This window comes from Mustelus asterias, chromosome 16 (genome assembly GCF_964213995.1).
Source record: "Mustelus asterias chromosome 16, sMusAst1.hap1.1, whole genome shotgun sequence".
In the NCBI taxonomy this organism is placed as follows: domain Eukaryota; kingdom Metazoa; phylum Chordata; class Chondrichthyes; order Carcharhiniformes; family Triakidae; genus Mustelus; species Mustelus asterias.
The window spans coordinates 89,337,116-89,355,986 of record NC_135816.1 but is presented as its reverse complement, the minus strand read 5'-3'; the positions used below and the strand labels follow the sequence as shown (position 1 = coordinate 89,355,986).

At 42.5% G+C, this 18,871-nt stretch overlaps 1 protein-coding gene and 1 long non-coding RNA gene across 2 annotated transcripts in view; both read left to right on the top strand.

Moving 5' to 3' along the window:
• Window positions 1-18,871, top strand: part of LOC144505282 (uncharacterized) — a 445,368-nt gene that overhangs the window by 400,349 nt on the left and 26,148 nt on the right. The window lies entirely within an intron of this gene.
• The window catches only part of LOC144505281 (NACHT, LRR and PYD domains-containing protein 3-like), a 96,753-nt gene that overhangs the window by 51,734 nt on the left and 26,148 nt on the right, over window positions 1-18,871 (top strand). The window contains exon 9 of the mRNA XM_078231352.1: window positions 12,786-12,872. Within this exon, the coding sequence (XP_078087478.1) occupies window positions 12,786-12,872 (87 nt within the window). The remainder of the gene's footprint in view (window positions 1-12,785; window positions 12,873-18,871) is intronic.

Here is an 18,871-nt window from a genome sequence, read left to right as displayed (position 1 = left end):
TACAGCATCGGCCGGGGCATTGAGTTTAAAAATTGGCAAGTCATGTTGCAGCTTTATAGAACCTTAGTTAGGCTGCACTTGGAATCTAGTGTTCAATTCTGGTCGCCACACTACCAGAAGGATGTGGAGACTTTGGAGAGGGTACAGAAAAGATTTACCAGGATGTTGCCTGATATGGAGGGCATTAGCTATGAGGAAAGGTTGGAGAAACTTGGTTTGTTCTCACTGGACTGACGGAAGTTGAGGGGAGACCTGATAGAACTCTACAAGATTATGAGAGGCATGGACAGAGTGGATAGCCAGAAGCTTTTTCCCAGGGTGGAAGAGTCAATTACTAGGGGGCACAGGTTTAAGGTGCGAGGGATAAGATTTAAAGGAGATGTACGAGGCAGATTATTTACACAGAGAGTAGTGGGTGCCTGGAACTCGTTGCCGGGGGAGGTAGTGGAAGCGGATAGGGTAGTGACCTTTAAGGGGCGTCTTGACAAATACATAAATAGGATGGGAATAGAGGGATATGGTCCCCGGAAGGGTAGGGGGTTTTAGTTCAGTCGGTCAGCATGGTCGGTGCAGGCTTGGAGGGCTGAAGGGCCTGTTCCTGTGCTGTAATTTTCTTTGTTCTTTGTTCTAACCAGCTGGTCCAGATTATTCTGTTATCTAAGGCTTTTCCCCTCACTATTTACCACATCACCATTTTTGTGTCATCAACAAACTTACTTATCATACCTCTTAAATTCTCCTCCGGATTATTAATGTACACTACAAACAACAAAGGACCCAGCTTTGATCCCCGTGGAACACACTGGAAGAGTTTTAACAACACCAGGTTAAAGTCCAACAGGTTTATTTGGTAGCAAATACCATTAGTTTTCGGAGCGCTGCTCCTTCGTCAGATGGAGTGGAAATGTGCTCTCAGACAGGGCACATTTCCACTCCATCTGACGAAGGAGCAGCGCTCCGAAAGCTAATGGTATTTGCTCCCAAATAAACCTGTTAGACTTTAATCTGGTGTTGTTAAAACTCTTACTGTGTTCACCCCAGTCCAACGCCGGCATCTCCACATCATGAACACACTGGAAACAGGCCTCCCGGTCACACAAATACCATTTGATCATCACTCTCCTACCGCTAAGCCAATTTTGGATTCAGACCTATATCTAACGCAGCCTTCTTCATCGTGAACATAGATGCAAATTCCTCATTTGAAACCTCACCTACGTCTTCTGGCTCCACGCACAAATTGCCACATTGGTCTCTGATGGGTTCTTTCCCCGGTCATCCTCCTACCTTTAATATACTTACAAAACACCTTTAGATTTTCCTTTATTTTACCTGCCTGTGCTTCTTCATGCCCCCTCTTTGCTCTCCTAATTCTTTAAGTAACCCCCTCTACTTTCCAACCTCAGCTAGGGCTTTTTTGAGCCCTCAGTATTTACCCAACTCTGGATATCCCTTGACATCCAGAGTTCTTTGGACCTTTTGCTCCCATCCTTCACAGGAACATGTTGGCCCTGCAATCTCTCTCATTCCTTTTCAAATACATCTCATTGCTCTAATGTGTATTTTCCTACAAGTAGCGGCTCCCAGTTAACTTTGGCAGATCCTGTCTTAGAGTCATAGAGGTTTACAGCATGGAAACAGGCCCTCAGCCCAACTTGTCCATGCAGCCCATTTTTTTTAAACCCCTAAGCTAATCCCAATTGCCTGCATTTGGTCCATATCCCTCCATACCCATCGTACCATGTAACTATCTAAATGCTTTTTAAAAGACAAAATTGTACCCGCCTCTACTACTACCTCTGGCAACTTGTTCCAGACAGCTACCACCCTGTGTGTGAAAAACTTGCCCCTCTGAACACTTTTGTATCTCTCCCCTCTCACCTTAAACCTATGCCCTCTAGTTTTAGACTCCCCTACCTTTGGGAAAAGATATTGACGATCTAGGTGATCTGTGCCCCTCACTATTTTATAGACCTCTATAAGGTTAGCCCCTCAGCCTCCTACGCTCCAGAGAAAAAAGTCCCAGTCTATCCAGCCTCTCCTAACTCAATCCATCAAGTCCCGGTAGCATCCCTGTCAATCTTTTCTGCACTCTTTCTAGTTTAATAATATCCTTTCTATAATAGGGTGACCAGAATTGCACGCAGTATTCCAAGTGTGGCCTTACCAATGTCTTGTACAACTTCAACAAGCCATTCCAACTCCTGTATTCAATGTTCTGACCGATGAAACCAAGCATGCCGAACGCCTTCTTCACCACTCTGTCCACCTGTGACTCCACTTTCAAGGAGTTATGAACATGTATCCCTCGATCTCTTTGTTTTGTAACTCTCCCCAACACCCTACCATTAACTGAGTAAGCCCTGCCCTGGTTCAATCTACCAAAATGCATCACCTTGCATTTATCTAAATTAAACTCCATCTGCCATTCGTCAGCCCACTGGCCCAATTGATCAAGATCCCGTTGCAATTGGAGACAACTTTCTTCACAGTCCACTATGCTATCAATCTTAGTGTCATCTGCAAACTTACTAACCGTGCCCCCTATATTCTCATCCAAATCATTAATATAAATGACAAATAACAGTGGACCCAACATTGATCCCTGAGGCACACTGCTGGTCACAGGCCTCCAGTTTGAAAAACAACTCTCTACAACCACCCTCTGGCCGCTTTCAAGAAGCCAATTTTGTATCCCTTTAGATACGTCCCCCTGGATCCCGTGAGATTTAACCTTAGGCTACAATCTGCCATACGGTACCTTGTCAAAGGCCTTGCTAAAGTCCATATAGACAACACCAACTGCACTGCCCTCATCTACCTTCTTGGTTACCCCTTCAAAAAACTCAATCAAATTTGTGAGACATGATTTTCCACTCACAAAGCCATGCTGACTGTCCCTAATCAGTCCATGCGTCTCCCAAATGCCTGCAGATCCTGTCTCTCAAAATACCTTCCAACAATTTACCAACCACAGATGTGAGGCTCACTGGCCTGTAGTTCCCAGGCTTTTCCCTGCAGCCCTTTTTAAACAAAGGTACAACATTTGCCACTCTCCAGTCTTCAGGCACCACACGCGTGACTATCGATGATTCAAATATCCTATTAAAATTGGTCCTTCCCTAATTCAGAATCTTTATTCCTGGTGCATCTTTGTTCCTATCCATAACTACCTTAAATCCTACTGAGTAATGGTCACTGTCATCAAAATGCTTCCCCACTGAACCTTCTGCCACTTACCTGGCTTTATTCCTTAAAACTAGCTCCAGGACCACACACTCTCTTGTAGCGTTTTCTACATATTGGCCTAAAAAGCTCTCCTGGATACATTTTAAGAATTCCGCTCCCTCCTTCACATTTTGACATTTTCACATTTTGACCATCCAGTTAATGTTGGGGAAGTTAAAATCCTGTGCTGTTATTACCCTATTATTCTTAGAATTATCAGAGATTTGCCTATGCATGTGGTCTTCTATCTCTCCCTCACTGTTTGGGGGCCGATCGTACACTCGCAGCAATGTGATTGCGCCCTTTTTGTTTCTAATTCTACCCATATGGCCTCATTTGAGGAATCCTGTAAGATATCATCCCTCCTTACAGCAGTACTGACTCCCTGATCTGGACTTGTGCTCTTTCTGGCAGAGGACGGTGTCAATTTCTTGACTAGTGTTATGAACTCATAGATCATAGAATCCTACGGTACAGAAGGAGACCATTCGTCCCATCAAGTCTGCACCGACCACAATCCCACCCAGGCCCTATCCACACAACCCCATGCATTTACCCGAGCTAGTCCCCCTGACACTCAGGCAATTTAGCATAGCCAATCCGCACAGCTGTGGGAGGAAACCCACGCAGACATGGTGAGAATGTACAAATTCCATACAGACAGTGAGCCATGGCGGGAATCGAACCCGGGTCCCTGTGAGGTAGCAGTGCTAACCACTGTGCCACCATGCCGCCCTTACTGCGCTGATCTCAATGTGAGGTCATCCCAAAATCACAAGGAAAATTTGGAACATTACTTCTCAACAGTTTGTTTTTGTGATTTTAAAAATAGTGAGAAAAAATATGAAAACTGGTGAGGAAACTGGTGTTGTCAAGTATTCAAATGACAAAATGTTTATTAAACTTTAAAACACAACAAAAAAGACAACAGGAAAGAAGAACATTTACATAAACTACATTGATGGTTACCCAGAAAATATGCTTGAATTACACCCCCCCCCCAAAAAAATCTAAATCTACATACTTTCCTGAGCTCAGAGAATGTGCTTTTCCCAGAACAGTATTCCATAGGTTTTAACACTGAGCTAAATCCAGCAAGCAATTACCACAAGGGATCTATAGTTTTCTTTTGGAAACCCTTCTGGTTTAGAGTAAAATGTCTGTGGTCTAACACACAGCTGCTTCTGCTTTCTGCACAACAGCTTGGCTCTTGATAGAAGAAATAAAAAATTCTGTTGCAAATTGGGCGTGGCTAGGCCATCCGACTGCAAGACTCCATTTAGATTAAAGTGTCGGTTTCACTAGTCTAATCTGCATGTCTCAGCCCCCACGCAACTAAATGTCTTTCAGTTTCTTTTTATCCAATTCTTTACTTTTCATTTCATTCCAACTTCCTAACACACAATTCTCTACTAACACGGCTTCCCCCACTTCCTGTATCATGAAGCCATGGTCAGTTAGTTCATCCACCCTACTCTCCATCCAAATAACCTGAAAATACCTCAAACCTATTGGACAATTGTAAAGGCTGAGGCTCCTCTGCTAATGTCCTCGGGCTACCTTTAACTACCTCACTTGCTGTCAGGATCTCCTGTCCCTGACCGATGACCAAATCAGTAGACTCTGTCCCAAGAGGTATGCCTGTCTCCTGGTACAAAGAATCCAGGTAGTTATCCCCCTTCCTGATGTGCCACAGTGTCTATGGTTCAGCTACCAGCCCATAAATGGACTCAAAGCTGCTCAAAATGCAAACATTTGATGCAGACAGGTTTGTCATGGATCAAAGCGATAACCAGGAGCTCCCAAATGCTGCATCTGTGATATTTCACCTGTCATTTTTATATCATTTATAGATGTGGGCATCACTGGCTCGGCCAGCATTTACTATCCATCTAAATTGCCCTGCAGAAGGTGGTGGTGAGCTATCTTCTGGAACCACTGCAGTTCTTGAGGTGTGGGTACACTCACAGTGCTGTTTGGGAGGTAATTCCAGGATTTTGACCCAGCAACAATAAAGAAATGATATATTTCCAAGTCAGGATGGTGAGTGACTTGGAGGGGTAGCTCCATGTGCTGCTGATTCCAGACACCTTGTGCTGTTGTCCTTTTAGATGGTGATGGTCGTGGGTTTGGAAGGTGCTGCCTAAAGAACTTTGGTGAGTTCTTGCAGTGCATCTCATAGTTGGTACATGTTGCTGCCACTGTTTACCAATGGTAGAGGATTGAATGTTTGTAGAGGGGGTTGCAATCAAGCTGATTGCTTTATCTGGATGATGTTGAGGTTTTTGAGTGTTGGACCTGTACACATCTAGGCAGGTGGAGAGTTCTCCATTTCACTCCTAACTTGTGCCTTGTAGATGGTGAACAGGCTTTGGAGAGGCAGAAGGTGAGTTACTTTCTGCAAGATTCCAAAGAGGCCAGTTGTTAATGTAACATCCTATGAATAAAATTTTTCCACATTCCCTCTTGTATAAAATTTATAACAACCTATTGAACAATCAAACCCCCATATCCAATGCTTCTACCAATGCCAGTGTTTCAGCAGCTAATGTGATTCTTAGGACTCTTTTTATTTCCTTGTCCTCCCAAGCCAATGGATAACATTTCTCATTTTTTCCCACCAAAAATATGCTAAACCCTGGAAGATTGGCATGGTGAAGCATCACAAAAAATAACCAACCTCATATCTTCTGGCTTATCCAAGGTTGGGTACCTGAGCATGAATCTTTCCAAATGTAACATTTTTAGTGTTTTATTCACCCTCAGAATTTCCTCAACTGAAGGATGTTTCATCACAATACCTAACTTTAACACATTATAGCTAGCGCCAGGTGTCGTCCGAGTGCTTGAACAGTTGAACTTTCCAATCAAATTTCTCAGCTATTCTGCTTTTTCCTTGGCTACTGGATCCTCTTTTTGTGAGGATTTAACCTGTGTTATAGGATATGATAAACATTTTCAAGATAAGACTGTTGAATCAATGTCACTCCTAACTTGCTTTGCTGAATATTTAAAACTATGTATTTAAAGACCCATGAAGCCTGGCTTCCTACCTTGAATTCCTTCTTCATCTTCTCGATTACCCCTTGCTCAAATTCAACAGAGCCTCCCCATAGGGAATCATCAATATGCATGATGAAAATAACAGCTAGTGCCTCCTTATGGTGCCAGTCGAACATTGCGCCTTTAACTGAACACAACATGTTTTCATTAGGAGAGACTTCATGGAAAAATACCATACTCTTCACGCATCATTCAATCCGTAAACACACTTGTTCAATTTCCATCACTAGCTTCTTTGGATGGTTTAAAAAAAAAACTTCTCTTTGAAACTTTTCACCTTGTAAAAACATACCTTCATGTCAATCGATTTAGAGTCCCAGGAATAAGATGCCAAAATAGCTAAGAAAAACTTACTTTCCCTGCAGTAAGTGAGTCTACCCTGATATCTTGATACCCTAACCTCTCTTCAAATCCACGGGCTACTAATCTCACTTTGGCCTTATACATACTGAGTGGGAGTACCTTTTCTGTACAGATTCACTGGTGAGATAAAGCTGGTTGTCCCCTATCAAGTACTTTAGTATGTACTCCAAATTCCTTCCAGCTTTCTAAATCATTCTGGTTGGTTTCCTTTATTCACTGATTTTCCAGTTTATTAGCAGCTACTAAAATCTCTCTGTCATGAAGAGTTCTACTTCCATTGAGAGTTCCAGCTTGCTCATTTTCTTAAACTACATCCGCTACTTCCTTTTCTGGACTGCCACTATATGATCTTTCTCCCATGTGAGCAGAACTTTGTCTGGAAGTTTGTGATTTTTATCTAGGGTCACAGCCACTTTCTGGTTCAGTGTCAGAACTGTTATTACACTTTTTGGATTTCCACATCTTTACATTGTTTTCCCAATCCTTAAATCTGTCCTTCTTCCTGCGCATTGAGTGAGCCAGTTTTTGTATTTACAGGGTCTTTCCCTGCTCTGCCTGTTATAGTGGCATCCTTCCACACACTGTCACCTTCCTGTCCACTTTAGGTAGTCGCCCTTTTGAACAAATAACATTATCCTGTGCCTCAGGATTACTTTGTTCATAGGTTGTCAACCTTGTGGCTACCATGATCTGCTCCTCATAACTACCCAGTACGCGCTTATGTGAGATGCATGGTCTCTGTCCTGTTCCAGACCTGTAAATGTATGGTCAGTACCAATTAACCTCGAAGAATATTCCCAAACTGTTTGACTATGATGTTGTGCAATAGCTACTTTCACATCACTTCCTATTACCCTGCTCGACTCTTTCTACTGTTTTTGGACTTCCCTTTAATAATATACCGTATCTCCTTGTCAAAATTGTCTCCCCATGGTCTTATGTGATGTTGTAGGATTTGCCAAATTCTCTGAAACCTCAGCTTTAATGAAAGCTTTTCTGCCTGCATGCATGTAAGACAGTCGGATATACAGAAAACACCAGTCCTTTCTATACCAGTTGGTAAATGGAAGATTGCGAGCATTGTTACTCACAACAAGTAGTTATGGTGGAAGAATCATTCCAGATGATCTTTAGGTTTAAGCTGTTTTATTGTAAGTCACTTCCTCAGTAATGCTGGCCTACAAGGAGCCCAACCCATGAAGTGTTGCAGTTGTCTACGAAGTGGGACTACGATGTTGTGGCCATTACGGAGACATGGTTAGGACAGGGACAGGAATGGCTGTTGGAAGTTCCGGGGTATAGATATTTCAGTAAGAGTAGAGAAGGTGGTAAAAGAGGTGGAGGAGTAGCATTGTTAATCAAGGATAGTTTAACGGCTGAAGAAAGGCAGTTCGAAGGGGATCTGCCTACTGAGGTAATATGGGCTGAAGTTAGAAATAGGAAAGGAGCGGTCACGTTGTTAGGGGTTTTCTATAGGACCCAAAATAGTAAGAGAGATGTGGAGGAAGAAATTGCAAAGCAGATTATGGATAAGTGTGGAGGTCACAGGGTAGTTCTCATGGGTGAGTTTAAATTTCCAAATATCGATTGGAACCTTTATAGGTCAAATAGTTCAGATGGGGCAGTTTTTGTAGTGTGCAGGAGGGTTTCCTGACACAATATGTGGATAGGCCGACCAGAGGTGGGGCTACATTGGATTTGGTACTGGGTAATGAGCCAGGCGAAGTGTTTGATTTGTTTGTGGGAGAGCACTTTGGAGATAGTGACCACAATTCGGTGTCTTTCACTATTGCAATGGAGAAGGATAGGGCAATACGGCAGGGGAAGGTTTATAATTGGGGGAGGGGTAATTATGATGCGATTAGGTGGGAATTAGGGAGCATAAGATGGGAACAGAAACTGTCAGGGAAAGGGACTAATGAAAAGTGAAGCTTGTTCAAGGAACAAATACTGCGTGTCCTTGATAGGTATGTCCCTGTCAGGCAGGGAGGAAATGGCCGAGTGAGGGAACCATGGTTCACAAAAGTGGTTGAATGTTTTGTCTAGAGGAAAAGGGAAGTGTATGTAAGGATGAGAAAAGAAGGTTCAGTTGGGCCGCTTGAGGGTTACAAGGTAGCAAGGAATGGACTAAAAAAAGGGCTTAGGAGAGCTAGGAGGGGACATGAGAAGTCCTTGGTTGGTCGGATCAAGGAAAACCCCAAGGCTTTTTACTCTTATGTGAGAAATAAAAGAATGACCAGGGTGAGGTTTGGGCCGGTCAAGGACAGTAGTGGAAACTTGTGCATGGAATCAGAAGAGATAGGAGAGGCGATGAATGAATACTTTTCTTCAGTGTTCACCAAGGAGAGGGGACATGTTTTTGAGGATGAGTGTGTGATACAGGCTGATAGCTGGAGGAGGTAGATGTTCTGAGGGAAGATGTATTAGAAATTTTGAAAAACCTGAGGGTCGATAAGTCCCCTGGGCCAGATGGGATATATCCTAGGATTCTTTGGGAGGCAAGGGAAGAGATTGCAGAGCCTTTGGCTTTGATCTTTGGGTCCTCACTGTCCACGGGGATAGTAAGAGTTTTAACAACACCAGGTTAAAGTCCAACAGGTTTATTTGGTAGCAAATACCATTAGCTTTCAGAGCGCTGCTCCTTCGTCAGATGGAGTGGAAATGTGCTCTCAAACAAGGCACAGAGAGACATAATCAAGTTACAGAATACTGATTAGAATGCGAATCCCTACAGCAAACCAGATCTTAAAGATACAGACAATGTGAGTGGAGGGAGCATTAAGCACAGGTTAAAGAGATGTGTATTGCGAGTGGCGAATGTTGTTCCTCTATTCTAGAAAGGAAATAGGAATGACCCTGGTAATTATAGGCCAGTTAGTCTTACTTCAGTGGTCGGTAAATTAATGGAAAGGGTCCTGAGGGATAGGAATTATGACCATTTGGAAAGATGCACCTTAATCCGGGATAGTCAACACGGATTCGTGAAGGGTAAGTCTTGCCTCACAAATTTGATTGAATTCTTTGACGAGGTAACTAAGTGTGTCGATGAAGATAGAGCAGTTGGTGTCGTATACATGGATTTTAGTAAGGCGTTTGATAAGGTTCCCCATGGTCGGCTCATGAAGAAAGTGAGGTGGTGTGGGATAGAGGGAAATTTGGCCGATTGGATAAATAACTAGCTATCTCATAGAACAGTAAGAAGTCTCACAACACCAGGTTAAAGTCCAACAGGTTTATTTGGTAGCAAATACCATAAGCTTTCGGAGCGTGCTGCTCCTTCTAACCACTCCATCTGATGAAGGAGCAGCACGCTCCGAAAGCTTATGGTATTTGCTACCAAATAAACCTGTTGGACTTTAACCTGGTGTTGTGAGACTTCTTACTGTGCTTACCCCAGTCCAACGCCGGCATCTCCACATCATATCTCATAGAAGACAGAGGGTGGTGGTGGATGGAAAATTTTCAGACTGGAGACCAGTTACCAGAGGTGTGCTGCAGGGATCAGTGCTGGGTCCTCTGCTATTTGTGATTTTTATCAATGACTTGGAGGAGGGGGCTGAAGGGCTGATGACACCAAGATTGGTGGAGTAGTGGATGAGGTGGAGGGCTGTTGTAGGCTGCAAAGAGACATTGATAGGATGCAGGGCTGGGCCGAAAAATGGCAGATGGAGTTTAACCCTGATAAGTGCAAGGTGATTCATTTTGGTAGGACAAATTTGAATGTGGATTACAGGGTCAACGGCAGGGTTCTGAGGAATGTGGAGGAACAGAGAGATCTCGGGGTTCATATCCACAGATCTCTGCCACTCAAGTGGATAGAGCCGTGAAGAAGGCCTATGGTGTGTTAGCGTTTATGAATAGGGGGTTTGAGTTGAAGAGCCGTGGGATTATGCTGCAACTGTACAGCACCTTGGTGAGACCACATTTGGAATATTGTGTGCAATTCTTTTCACCTCACTATAAGGAGGATGTGGAAGCATTGGAAAGAGTGCAAAGGAGATTTACCAGGATGCTGCCTGGTTTGGAGGGTAAGTCTTATGAGGAAAGGTTGAGGGAGCTAGGGCTTTTCTCTGTAGAGCAGAGGAGGCTGAGAGGTGACTTAATAGAAGTTTATAAAATGATGAGGGGGATAGATAGAGTGGATGTTCAGAGACTATTTCCTCGGGTGGATGTAGCTATTACTAGGGGGCATAACTATAAGGTTCGTGATGGGAGGTATAGGAAGGATGTCCGAGTTGGTTCTTTACTCAGAGAGTGGTTGGGGTGTGGAATGGACTGCCTGCAGTGATAGTGGAGTTGGACACTTTAGGAACTTTCAAGCGGTTATTGGATAGGCACATGGAGCACACCAGAATGATAGGGAGTGGGATAGCTTGATCGCGGTTTCGGACAAAGCTCGGCACAACATCGGGGGCCGAAGGGCCTGTACTGTTCTGTACTGTTCTATGTTTTTTGTCCCTACCGCGATATTACAATAGTAATGTTGTGGAGCTGAGATAATTGACCTCCAGCCACCACAACCACCCTCCTTTGTGCCAGGTATGACTCCAACCAGTGGAGATTTTTCCCCATGATTTTGACTCCAGTTTTTCTATAGTTCCTTGATGCCATACTCTGTCAAATACTGCCTTGATGTCACGGGCAGTCACTCCCGCCTCACCTCCTGAAGTTCAGATTGGATTTATCCTGTTTCTTGTGTACAGGACATAACTGAGCAATTTTCCACATTGCAGGATAGATGCCAGTGTTCCCCTGTGCAGGAATATCTTAGCGAGGGGCATGGCGAGTTCTAAAGCACAATCTTCAGGATTATTGCTGGAATATTGTCAGGGTCCATATCCTTTTCAGAATCCAGCGTCTTCAGCCATTTCTTGATATCATGTGAAGTGAATCGAATTGGCTGAATACTTAAATCTGTGATGCTCGGGACCTTTGGAGGAGGTCGAGATGGATCATCCACTCCACATTTCTGGCTGAAGATTGTTGCGAATGCTTCAGCCTTATCTTTAGTACAATATGCGGGGCTCCTTGATCATTGAAAATGGGGATTTTTGTAGATCCAGTTACTTAATTGTCCATTACCATTCATGTCTAAATGTGGCAAGACTGCAGAGCTTAGATCTGATTTGTTGGTTGTGGGATCTCTTAGCTTTGTCTGTCACTTGCTGCTTTTGCTGCTTGGCATGCAAGTAGTCCTATGTTGTAGCTTCACCAGGTTGACACCTAATTTTTAGCTATGCCTGGTGTTACTTATGGCACGGCATCCTGCACTCTTCATTGAATCAGGATTGTTCCCATAGTTTGGTGATAATGTAGAGTTATGTACTACATAATGTAGATATGCTGGACGATGAGGTTACAGATTGTGGTTGAATACAGTTCTGCTGCTGCTGATGGCCCACAGTGCCTGGATGCCCAGTCTTGAGTTGCTAGATCTGTTCAAAATCTATCTGATTTCGCACGGATGTCGTGCCATACAACATGATGCCATCGGCCATCCTTAATATATTCTAATCAACTTTGTTCTCAATTGTATATTTTACTTTTGTTTTTATTTACTTTATTAACCTTCCACCAGTTGCTGGGCTATTTTGAACCTGGAAAATAGAATAAATCTTAATCACTTACTACATAATCACCAAATGACTAGCCTCTTCTCCTGTAGTGGAATAAGGCCACTTCCTGAAAGCTGAGATAGATCGAGAGCATTAAGCAAAAGAGCATCTCTTTCTCTTCCTTCCCTAACTCCCTCAATTACCCAACTCAGCATTTTATTCATGGTTGGGGTTAAGCATGCCGGACAGTTTGTCTGACATCTCGCTTACCCCTGGTGCTGCGGAGGCTTTGGAACAAATCACAGATCTTGCCCTCATGGCAACCAGCAACCTCAATCAAGGCTGCCATGTGATTCAAAATGAGTCCACATTTGATCTGTCCCTCCTCCATTCCCATCCCTGCTGGCTCAAAACAAAGAGAAAACCAATTAATGGTATCCCCACAAAAAAATCTTAACTTATTCAGTTTTCCACCAGTGGTGGGTTTCTTCCTTGAAAATAAACTCAGTTCCAGTTTCTCGCCTACAAGTTGAAAATTTAGCTAATTTTAATGTAATTCTCACCTTCTCTATTTAGGTTGAGTTTCAATAACCTGGGAGATTCAGGAGTGAAACGACTATGTGTGGTTCTGAAGAATTCGGACTGTAAAATATGGAAACTAGAGTAAGTACCAGACTCTGAAATTGTTTATCATAACTGAATGCCTGACACAGTAAATTATCAGTATCAGCAATAGTGTAATTAATAAACACTTCACATTATTACAATGGATAGTAATATTGAGACCATGATTATAATTATGAGACCACGATTTATTCTGATTCCTGTAATGTTTCTCTCTCTGATCTGCAGTCTGGACAGTAACACCCTGACACATTCTCACCTCCCTCTCTGTACAAACTCGTCACTAATGGGTCTGAATGTGAATTATAATAAACTGAGAGATTCAGGAGTGAAATATTTAAATAGTAATCTCAAATTATTCTCAGTAACATGCATCAGAGTAAAAATATGGAGAAAACAATTAAATGTTTATTCAGTTATATGTGGCATATCTGAATTTTCATTCTGATTATAGATGTTTGCAAGCTTGCTTAAAAATTAAAAAAACTGCTCAATAAAACTATGTTAATTGCTCATGAGTTACATCCCAGGGGATCCACCAGAAATTTGTGTTAAACAGCTCTTTGTGTTAGCCAAGATGACCCCATTCTTACATGAAAGCATCTCTTATGTAACTCTATATGCTGACAAATGTGATCTGTGCCAAAAGCAACAAATTATTCAAATGCTGAATGAAAACACAAAACAGGAACTGTTTAAAGAAAGACGCTATCCAATTTGTTCACACGTTACAATGGAGTGACATTGGAAGGATGCTTTGCATTCAAAAATGCCCAGTGCTCCATGATTTTGGGCTCTTGTGTAGTCTGACTGCACTCTGGGTCAATGCAGCCATATGACAAGTTTAGACATGCTTTGTTCATCTGCAGTTACCAGGGCGGAATTTCAGCTGATCACGGGCTTGTTTTATGGGATTTGTTATTCTCAAAGCAAGAATGGTTGACAAATCCTGACCTATGTCAATTTCACTCTGAAAATGAATAAACTATCAGTCTGTGACTGAGGAACTCGGCTGTAAAATACAGAACCTGAGTGTGTTTCTGATAATTGGAGGTCTCATTACTATTAGTCACGGTGTTATTAGGACAAGTGACAAAAAGCCAAGTCAACGAGGAAGGTTGAAAGAGCATCTTAAAAGAGAAGCGAGAGATTGAAATGGAGAGGATTAGGAAGGGAATTGCAGCACTGCTTAGCTGCCAATGGCAATAATCACAATATAGAACAGTCTTAATTTTGTAATTATTAATAATGTACAGTGTTTTTAATATGCATATTGATATTAACAGAAGTGTTATCAATATTTGTATTGATCAAAAGCACTGTCCATTTATAATAGACACATAATAAGCTTGGCAGCAACGTTGAAGGCCATGAAATAAAAATGATAGTGCTAGTATGGATACAAAGGTGTCTGAGTAACCGAAAACGGACAGTTGTTAATTTTTCAGATGGAGGAATCATACCATGGGGTTCCCAGCAGTTGACACAGTACCAGTACTATTTTTTATGTATATTAATGACTTGGGTGTATCTAAAGATGAGATGTCAACTTGGTGAAATTACCACGGCAATTTGCATAACAAGCAGCGGAAACAGCACGTGATAGAGAGAGCTAAATCAATGAATTAGATTGAGGATCTACAGTCTGAGCATATCCAGTGTTTAACTCTGCCATCCTTATCTGACATGTGACTCCAGATCCACAGAAATGTGGTTGTCCCTGAAATGCCTTCTGGGATGTCCTGGCAAATCACTTTGTTGTATTGAGCCGCAATAGAAAACTTGATAAGGATTGATACCAAATGACGTAGTCATCATCGACCTAGGCATTTGAAACAACAATAGAAAATTCAACCCTGTTGAGACTGCAAAGTCCTCCTTACTAATGTCAGGGAGCTTGTGTCAAAATTGGGAGAGCTGTCTCGCAGACTAGTTAAGCGACAGTCTGACATAGTCATACTCATGGAATCAAGCCTTACAGATAATGTTCCAGATACCACCATCACCATCTCTGGTTATGTCCGGTCCCACCAGCAGGACAGAGACAGCATTGGTAGTGGATTGGAACTAATTGCTCTGGGAGTCCTCAACTTCGACTCTGGAGCCAATGAAGTTTCATGGCATCAGGCCAAACATGGGCAAAGAACCTCCTGCTGCTTACCACGTACCTTTCCCCCGTCAGCTAATGAATCAGTACTTCTCCATGTTGAATACCACTTGAAGGAATCACTGAGGATGGCAAGGGTGAAGAATGCACTCTGAGTGGGGGACTTCAATTTCCATCACCAAGAGTGTCTCAGTAGCACCACTGGAGACAGAACTGGCCGAGTCCTAAAGGACAGAATACAATAGGTGGTGAGGAAACCGACAAGGGAGAATCATATTTGATTTCTCCCATCATCACTGTTGGGAGAAAAATACAACTACTTGGCTATAGTGCACTTCACTCTCACTCTCGAGAAAACCAAACAGAAACTTTTGGTGTTTCAGACAATTCCTTTAGCACATAGAACATAGAACAGTACAGCACAGAACAGGCCCTTCGGCCCACGATGTTGTGCCGAGCTTTATCTGAAAAAGCTTTATTATGAATTATAGTATGGACTGGCCCCAGTGCTCTAACTAGTTGTTCACCAAGGAAATCCTCGATCCAGGAATTAAACTGACATATATAGTTAAGATGCAGTTGCAAGAAATTAGCGTATACCAATCAAGTATGTACATTTGCACAGAAGTTATATCTATATCCAGTCACAACTATCGATTAGGTTTACATCATGCATACATAAGGGTACAGTTGTCCAATTACAACTTGTGTACATTAACCTAATTATAATTTCACTAAGCACGTATATCTTTCTCCACAACTGTGAAGTTATCTTTCTAACCAGTGGATCATCAACTCCCCTGTTCCATTGTCTCTTATTGGGAAGACACTTGTTAAGACCCGTGTCAGAAACTCCAAGGTATCTTATGAAGATAAAACCTAGATCTTAAGTTTTTACATTTGAATTTGGCACAGGTGAGCATAAGATGTTTCACTCCAGGTGATTCAAGTGACCCACGAGAACGCTTTTATCAAACAAAGTTCATTTAAGAACACAGTTAAAATATAATAAATGATTTAACATAACTTCTATAAGCGTCCAATTAACTAATTATAAGCATCAAACATGATATAGTTTAAACCTTAGCAGCTAGCGAGCTATCATGTTTCAAGTCAAATAGCACCCCACAAACATACACCCCATTCTGGGCTGGGCACAAAAAGCAAGTATGCTCATGTGATTCTGGATTTTGAAGCGTTTTAACACCTGCTGTGAATTGGTCCTTTGAATGTTGAATTAAAATTCTGAAGCATTCCAGTCCTGGAATTTTCCAAAAAACCTCTAGAGAGTCAGAGATGCTGCTTGCTTTCACCAGCTTCTAACAGCAATTCACAGACTGCAGAATTTCCAACTCCAGAGGGGAAAAGCACTGTTGCTGCTCTGAAGAACATAAGAACTAGGAGCAGGAGTAGGCCATCTGGCCCTTTTGAGCCTGCTCCACCATTCAATAAGATCATGGCTGATCTTTTCGTGAACTCAGCTCCACTTACCCGCCCGCTCACCATCACCCTTAATTCCTTTACTGTTCAAAAATATATCTATCCTTGCCTTAAAAACATTGAATGAGGTAGCCTCAACTGCTTCACTGGGCAGGGAATTCCACAGATTTGTGTGAAGAAGTTCCTCCTCAACTCAGTCCTAAATCTGCTCCCCCTTATTTTGAGGCCATGCCCCCTAGTTCTAGTTTCACCCGCTAGTGGAAACAACTTCCCTGCTTCTATCTTATCTATTCCCTTCATCATCTTATTTGTTTCTATAAGATCTCCCCTCATTCTTCTGAATTCCAATGAATATAGCCCCAGTCTACTCAGTCTCTCCTCATAAGCCAACCCTCTCAACTCCAGAATCAACCTCGTGAATCTCCTCTGCACCCCCTCCAGTACCAGTATATTCTTTCTCAAGTAAGGAGACCAAAACTGTACACAGTACTCCAGGCGTGGTCTCACCAGCACCCTATACAGCTGCAACATAACCTCGCTCTTTTTAAATCTCTTCCCCTCAGGCTATTATTGAAAAGCAAAGCTTAATACTTGGACTTTTCTGTGGAAAATCACCTAACCTATTATTCATGCTCCAACCCGTAATTCCAATGGATCACACCATCCCAGGACATTGCATTAGTCCATATTAAAAATAAACATGTCCATTATATTGCTTCAGTAACAATTAGAGGACACAGGTTACAGACAAAACAGTGCCAACAAAATACTTGGATCAGCTTAAAAAACCTTCAAACATGCTTATAATACATTTCTTAAAGGCACAGTATCATCACACAATAAAACTGCACAATTCAAAGGAGGTCTTCTGTGTAGCTTTATGGTCCTTGACATTTTTCTGGGTCTGTTTTAATTAAGACCTGTGGTTTTTCTCAGTCTGGCAGCTTATATGATTTTTATTGTGTGATTATTAACCCTTTCGGTCCCCCCTTTGGCCATTGGGTGACCATTCAAAGAGGCCGATATGATGTTGAGAACACCTTTCTGAATCCTTCTGATGGCCATTTGTCCAGATGCCACAAAGTATCTTAAGCTGTTCTGCTGTAAACTTCAACTTCTAACTTTCCCCCTTCTTCCTTTTTACAGGGTGTCATAGGAGCATAGTGAGGTACTGCCAGAACTGGCAATTTATCAGATCTTAACATTTTGCTGTCCCATAATAACATTATTCCTGCCATCCCCATCCTAATTAATTCCCACCAGTTAGGCAGTTTCTTTCGTTCCCAGAACAAATACATCCCACCAGTGGTATCCCCTCGATTGTTTCAATCTGGTGGCAGTCTGCGTAGCTTGGTTCACTAGTATTCGACCTTTATCTCTGGAGCACCTGACATATTCATGGCCAATTTCCATAACATCCCACCAGACCACTTTCCCTGGTGTCATGTCAATGTACAATGAGTTACCCCACCAGGCATCAAACAAGTAACCTGATGTTTTTCTTGGCAGGTGGAATTTCCCTCACAGTCAGTGAATCTGTAACTTGCAGAGACAAACTATGCTTACTTTCACAAAGTAAGCCCCCAGAGTTTATTTATGTCTCTGGTGTGACAATGCACCACTGTGTGGGGTACATCTTTAAATGTCTCCTTCAATGGCACAATATCAATGGTTAACTTACTGTTGGTTTATAGAGGCTCAAGAGTCCAATAAACACACACTATGTAATCTGATTCTGAGCGACATTCCATAGTGCTTGCATATTTTGTCCTTCATTGCGAGAGGGATGGAGTTTAAAAACAGTGAGGTTATGTTGCAGCTGCATAAGGTGCTGGTGAGGCCACACCTGGAGTACTGTGTACAGTTTTGGTCTCCTTACTTGAGAAAGGATATACTGGCACTGGAGGGGGTGCAGAGGAGATTCACTAGGTTGATTCCGGCATTGAGAGGGTTGGCTTATGAGGAGAGACTGAGTAGACTGGGGCTATACTCATTGGAATTCAGAAGAATGAGGGGAGATCTTATAGAAACATATAAGATTATGAAGGGAACAGATAAGATAGAAGCAGGGAAGTTGTTTTCACTGGCGGGTGAAACGCAAACTGGGGGCAGAGCCTCAAAATAAGGGGAAGCAGATTTAGGACTGAGTTGAGGAGGAAATTCTTCACACAAAGGGTTGTGAATCTGTGGAATTCCCTGCCCAGTGAAGCAATTGAGGCTACCTCATTGAATGGTTTTTAAGGCAAGGATGGATAAATTTTTGAACAGTAAAGGAATTAAGGGTTATGGTGAGCGGGCGGGTAAGTGGAGCTGAGTCCATAAAAAGATCAGCCATGATCTTATTGAATGGCGGAGCAGGCTTGAGGGGCCAGACGGCCTACTCCTGCTTGTAGTTCTTATGTTCTTATGTTATGTTCTTATATGTTAGGCCCTCCTTTTGGGTCATATTTCCTTTAAACCCAGCTCCCTTTCTTTTCCTTCACGAATTCAA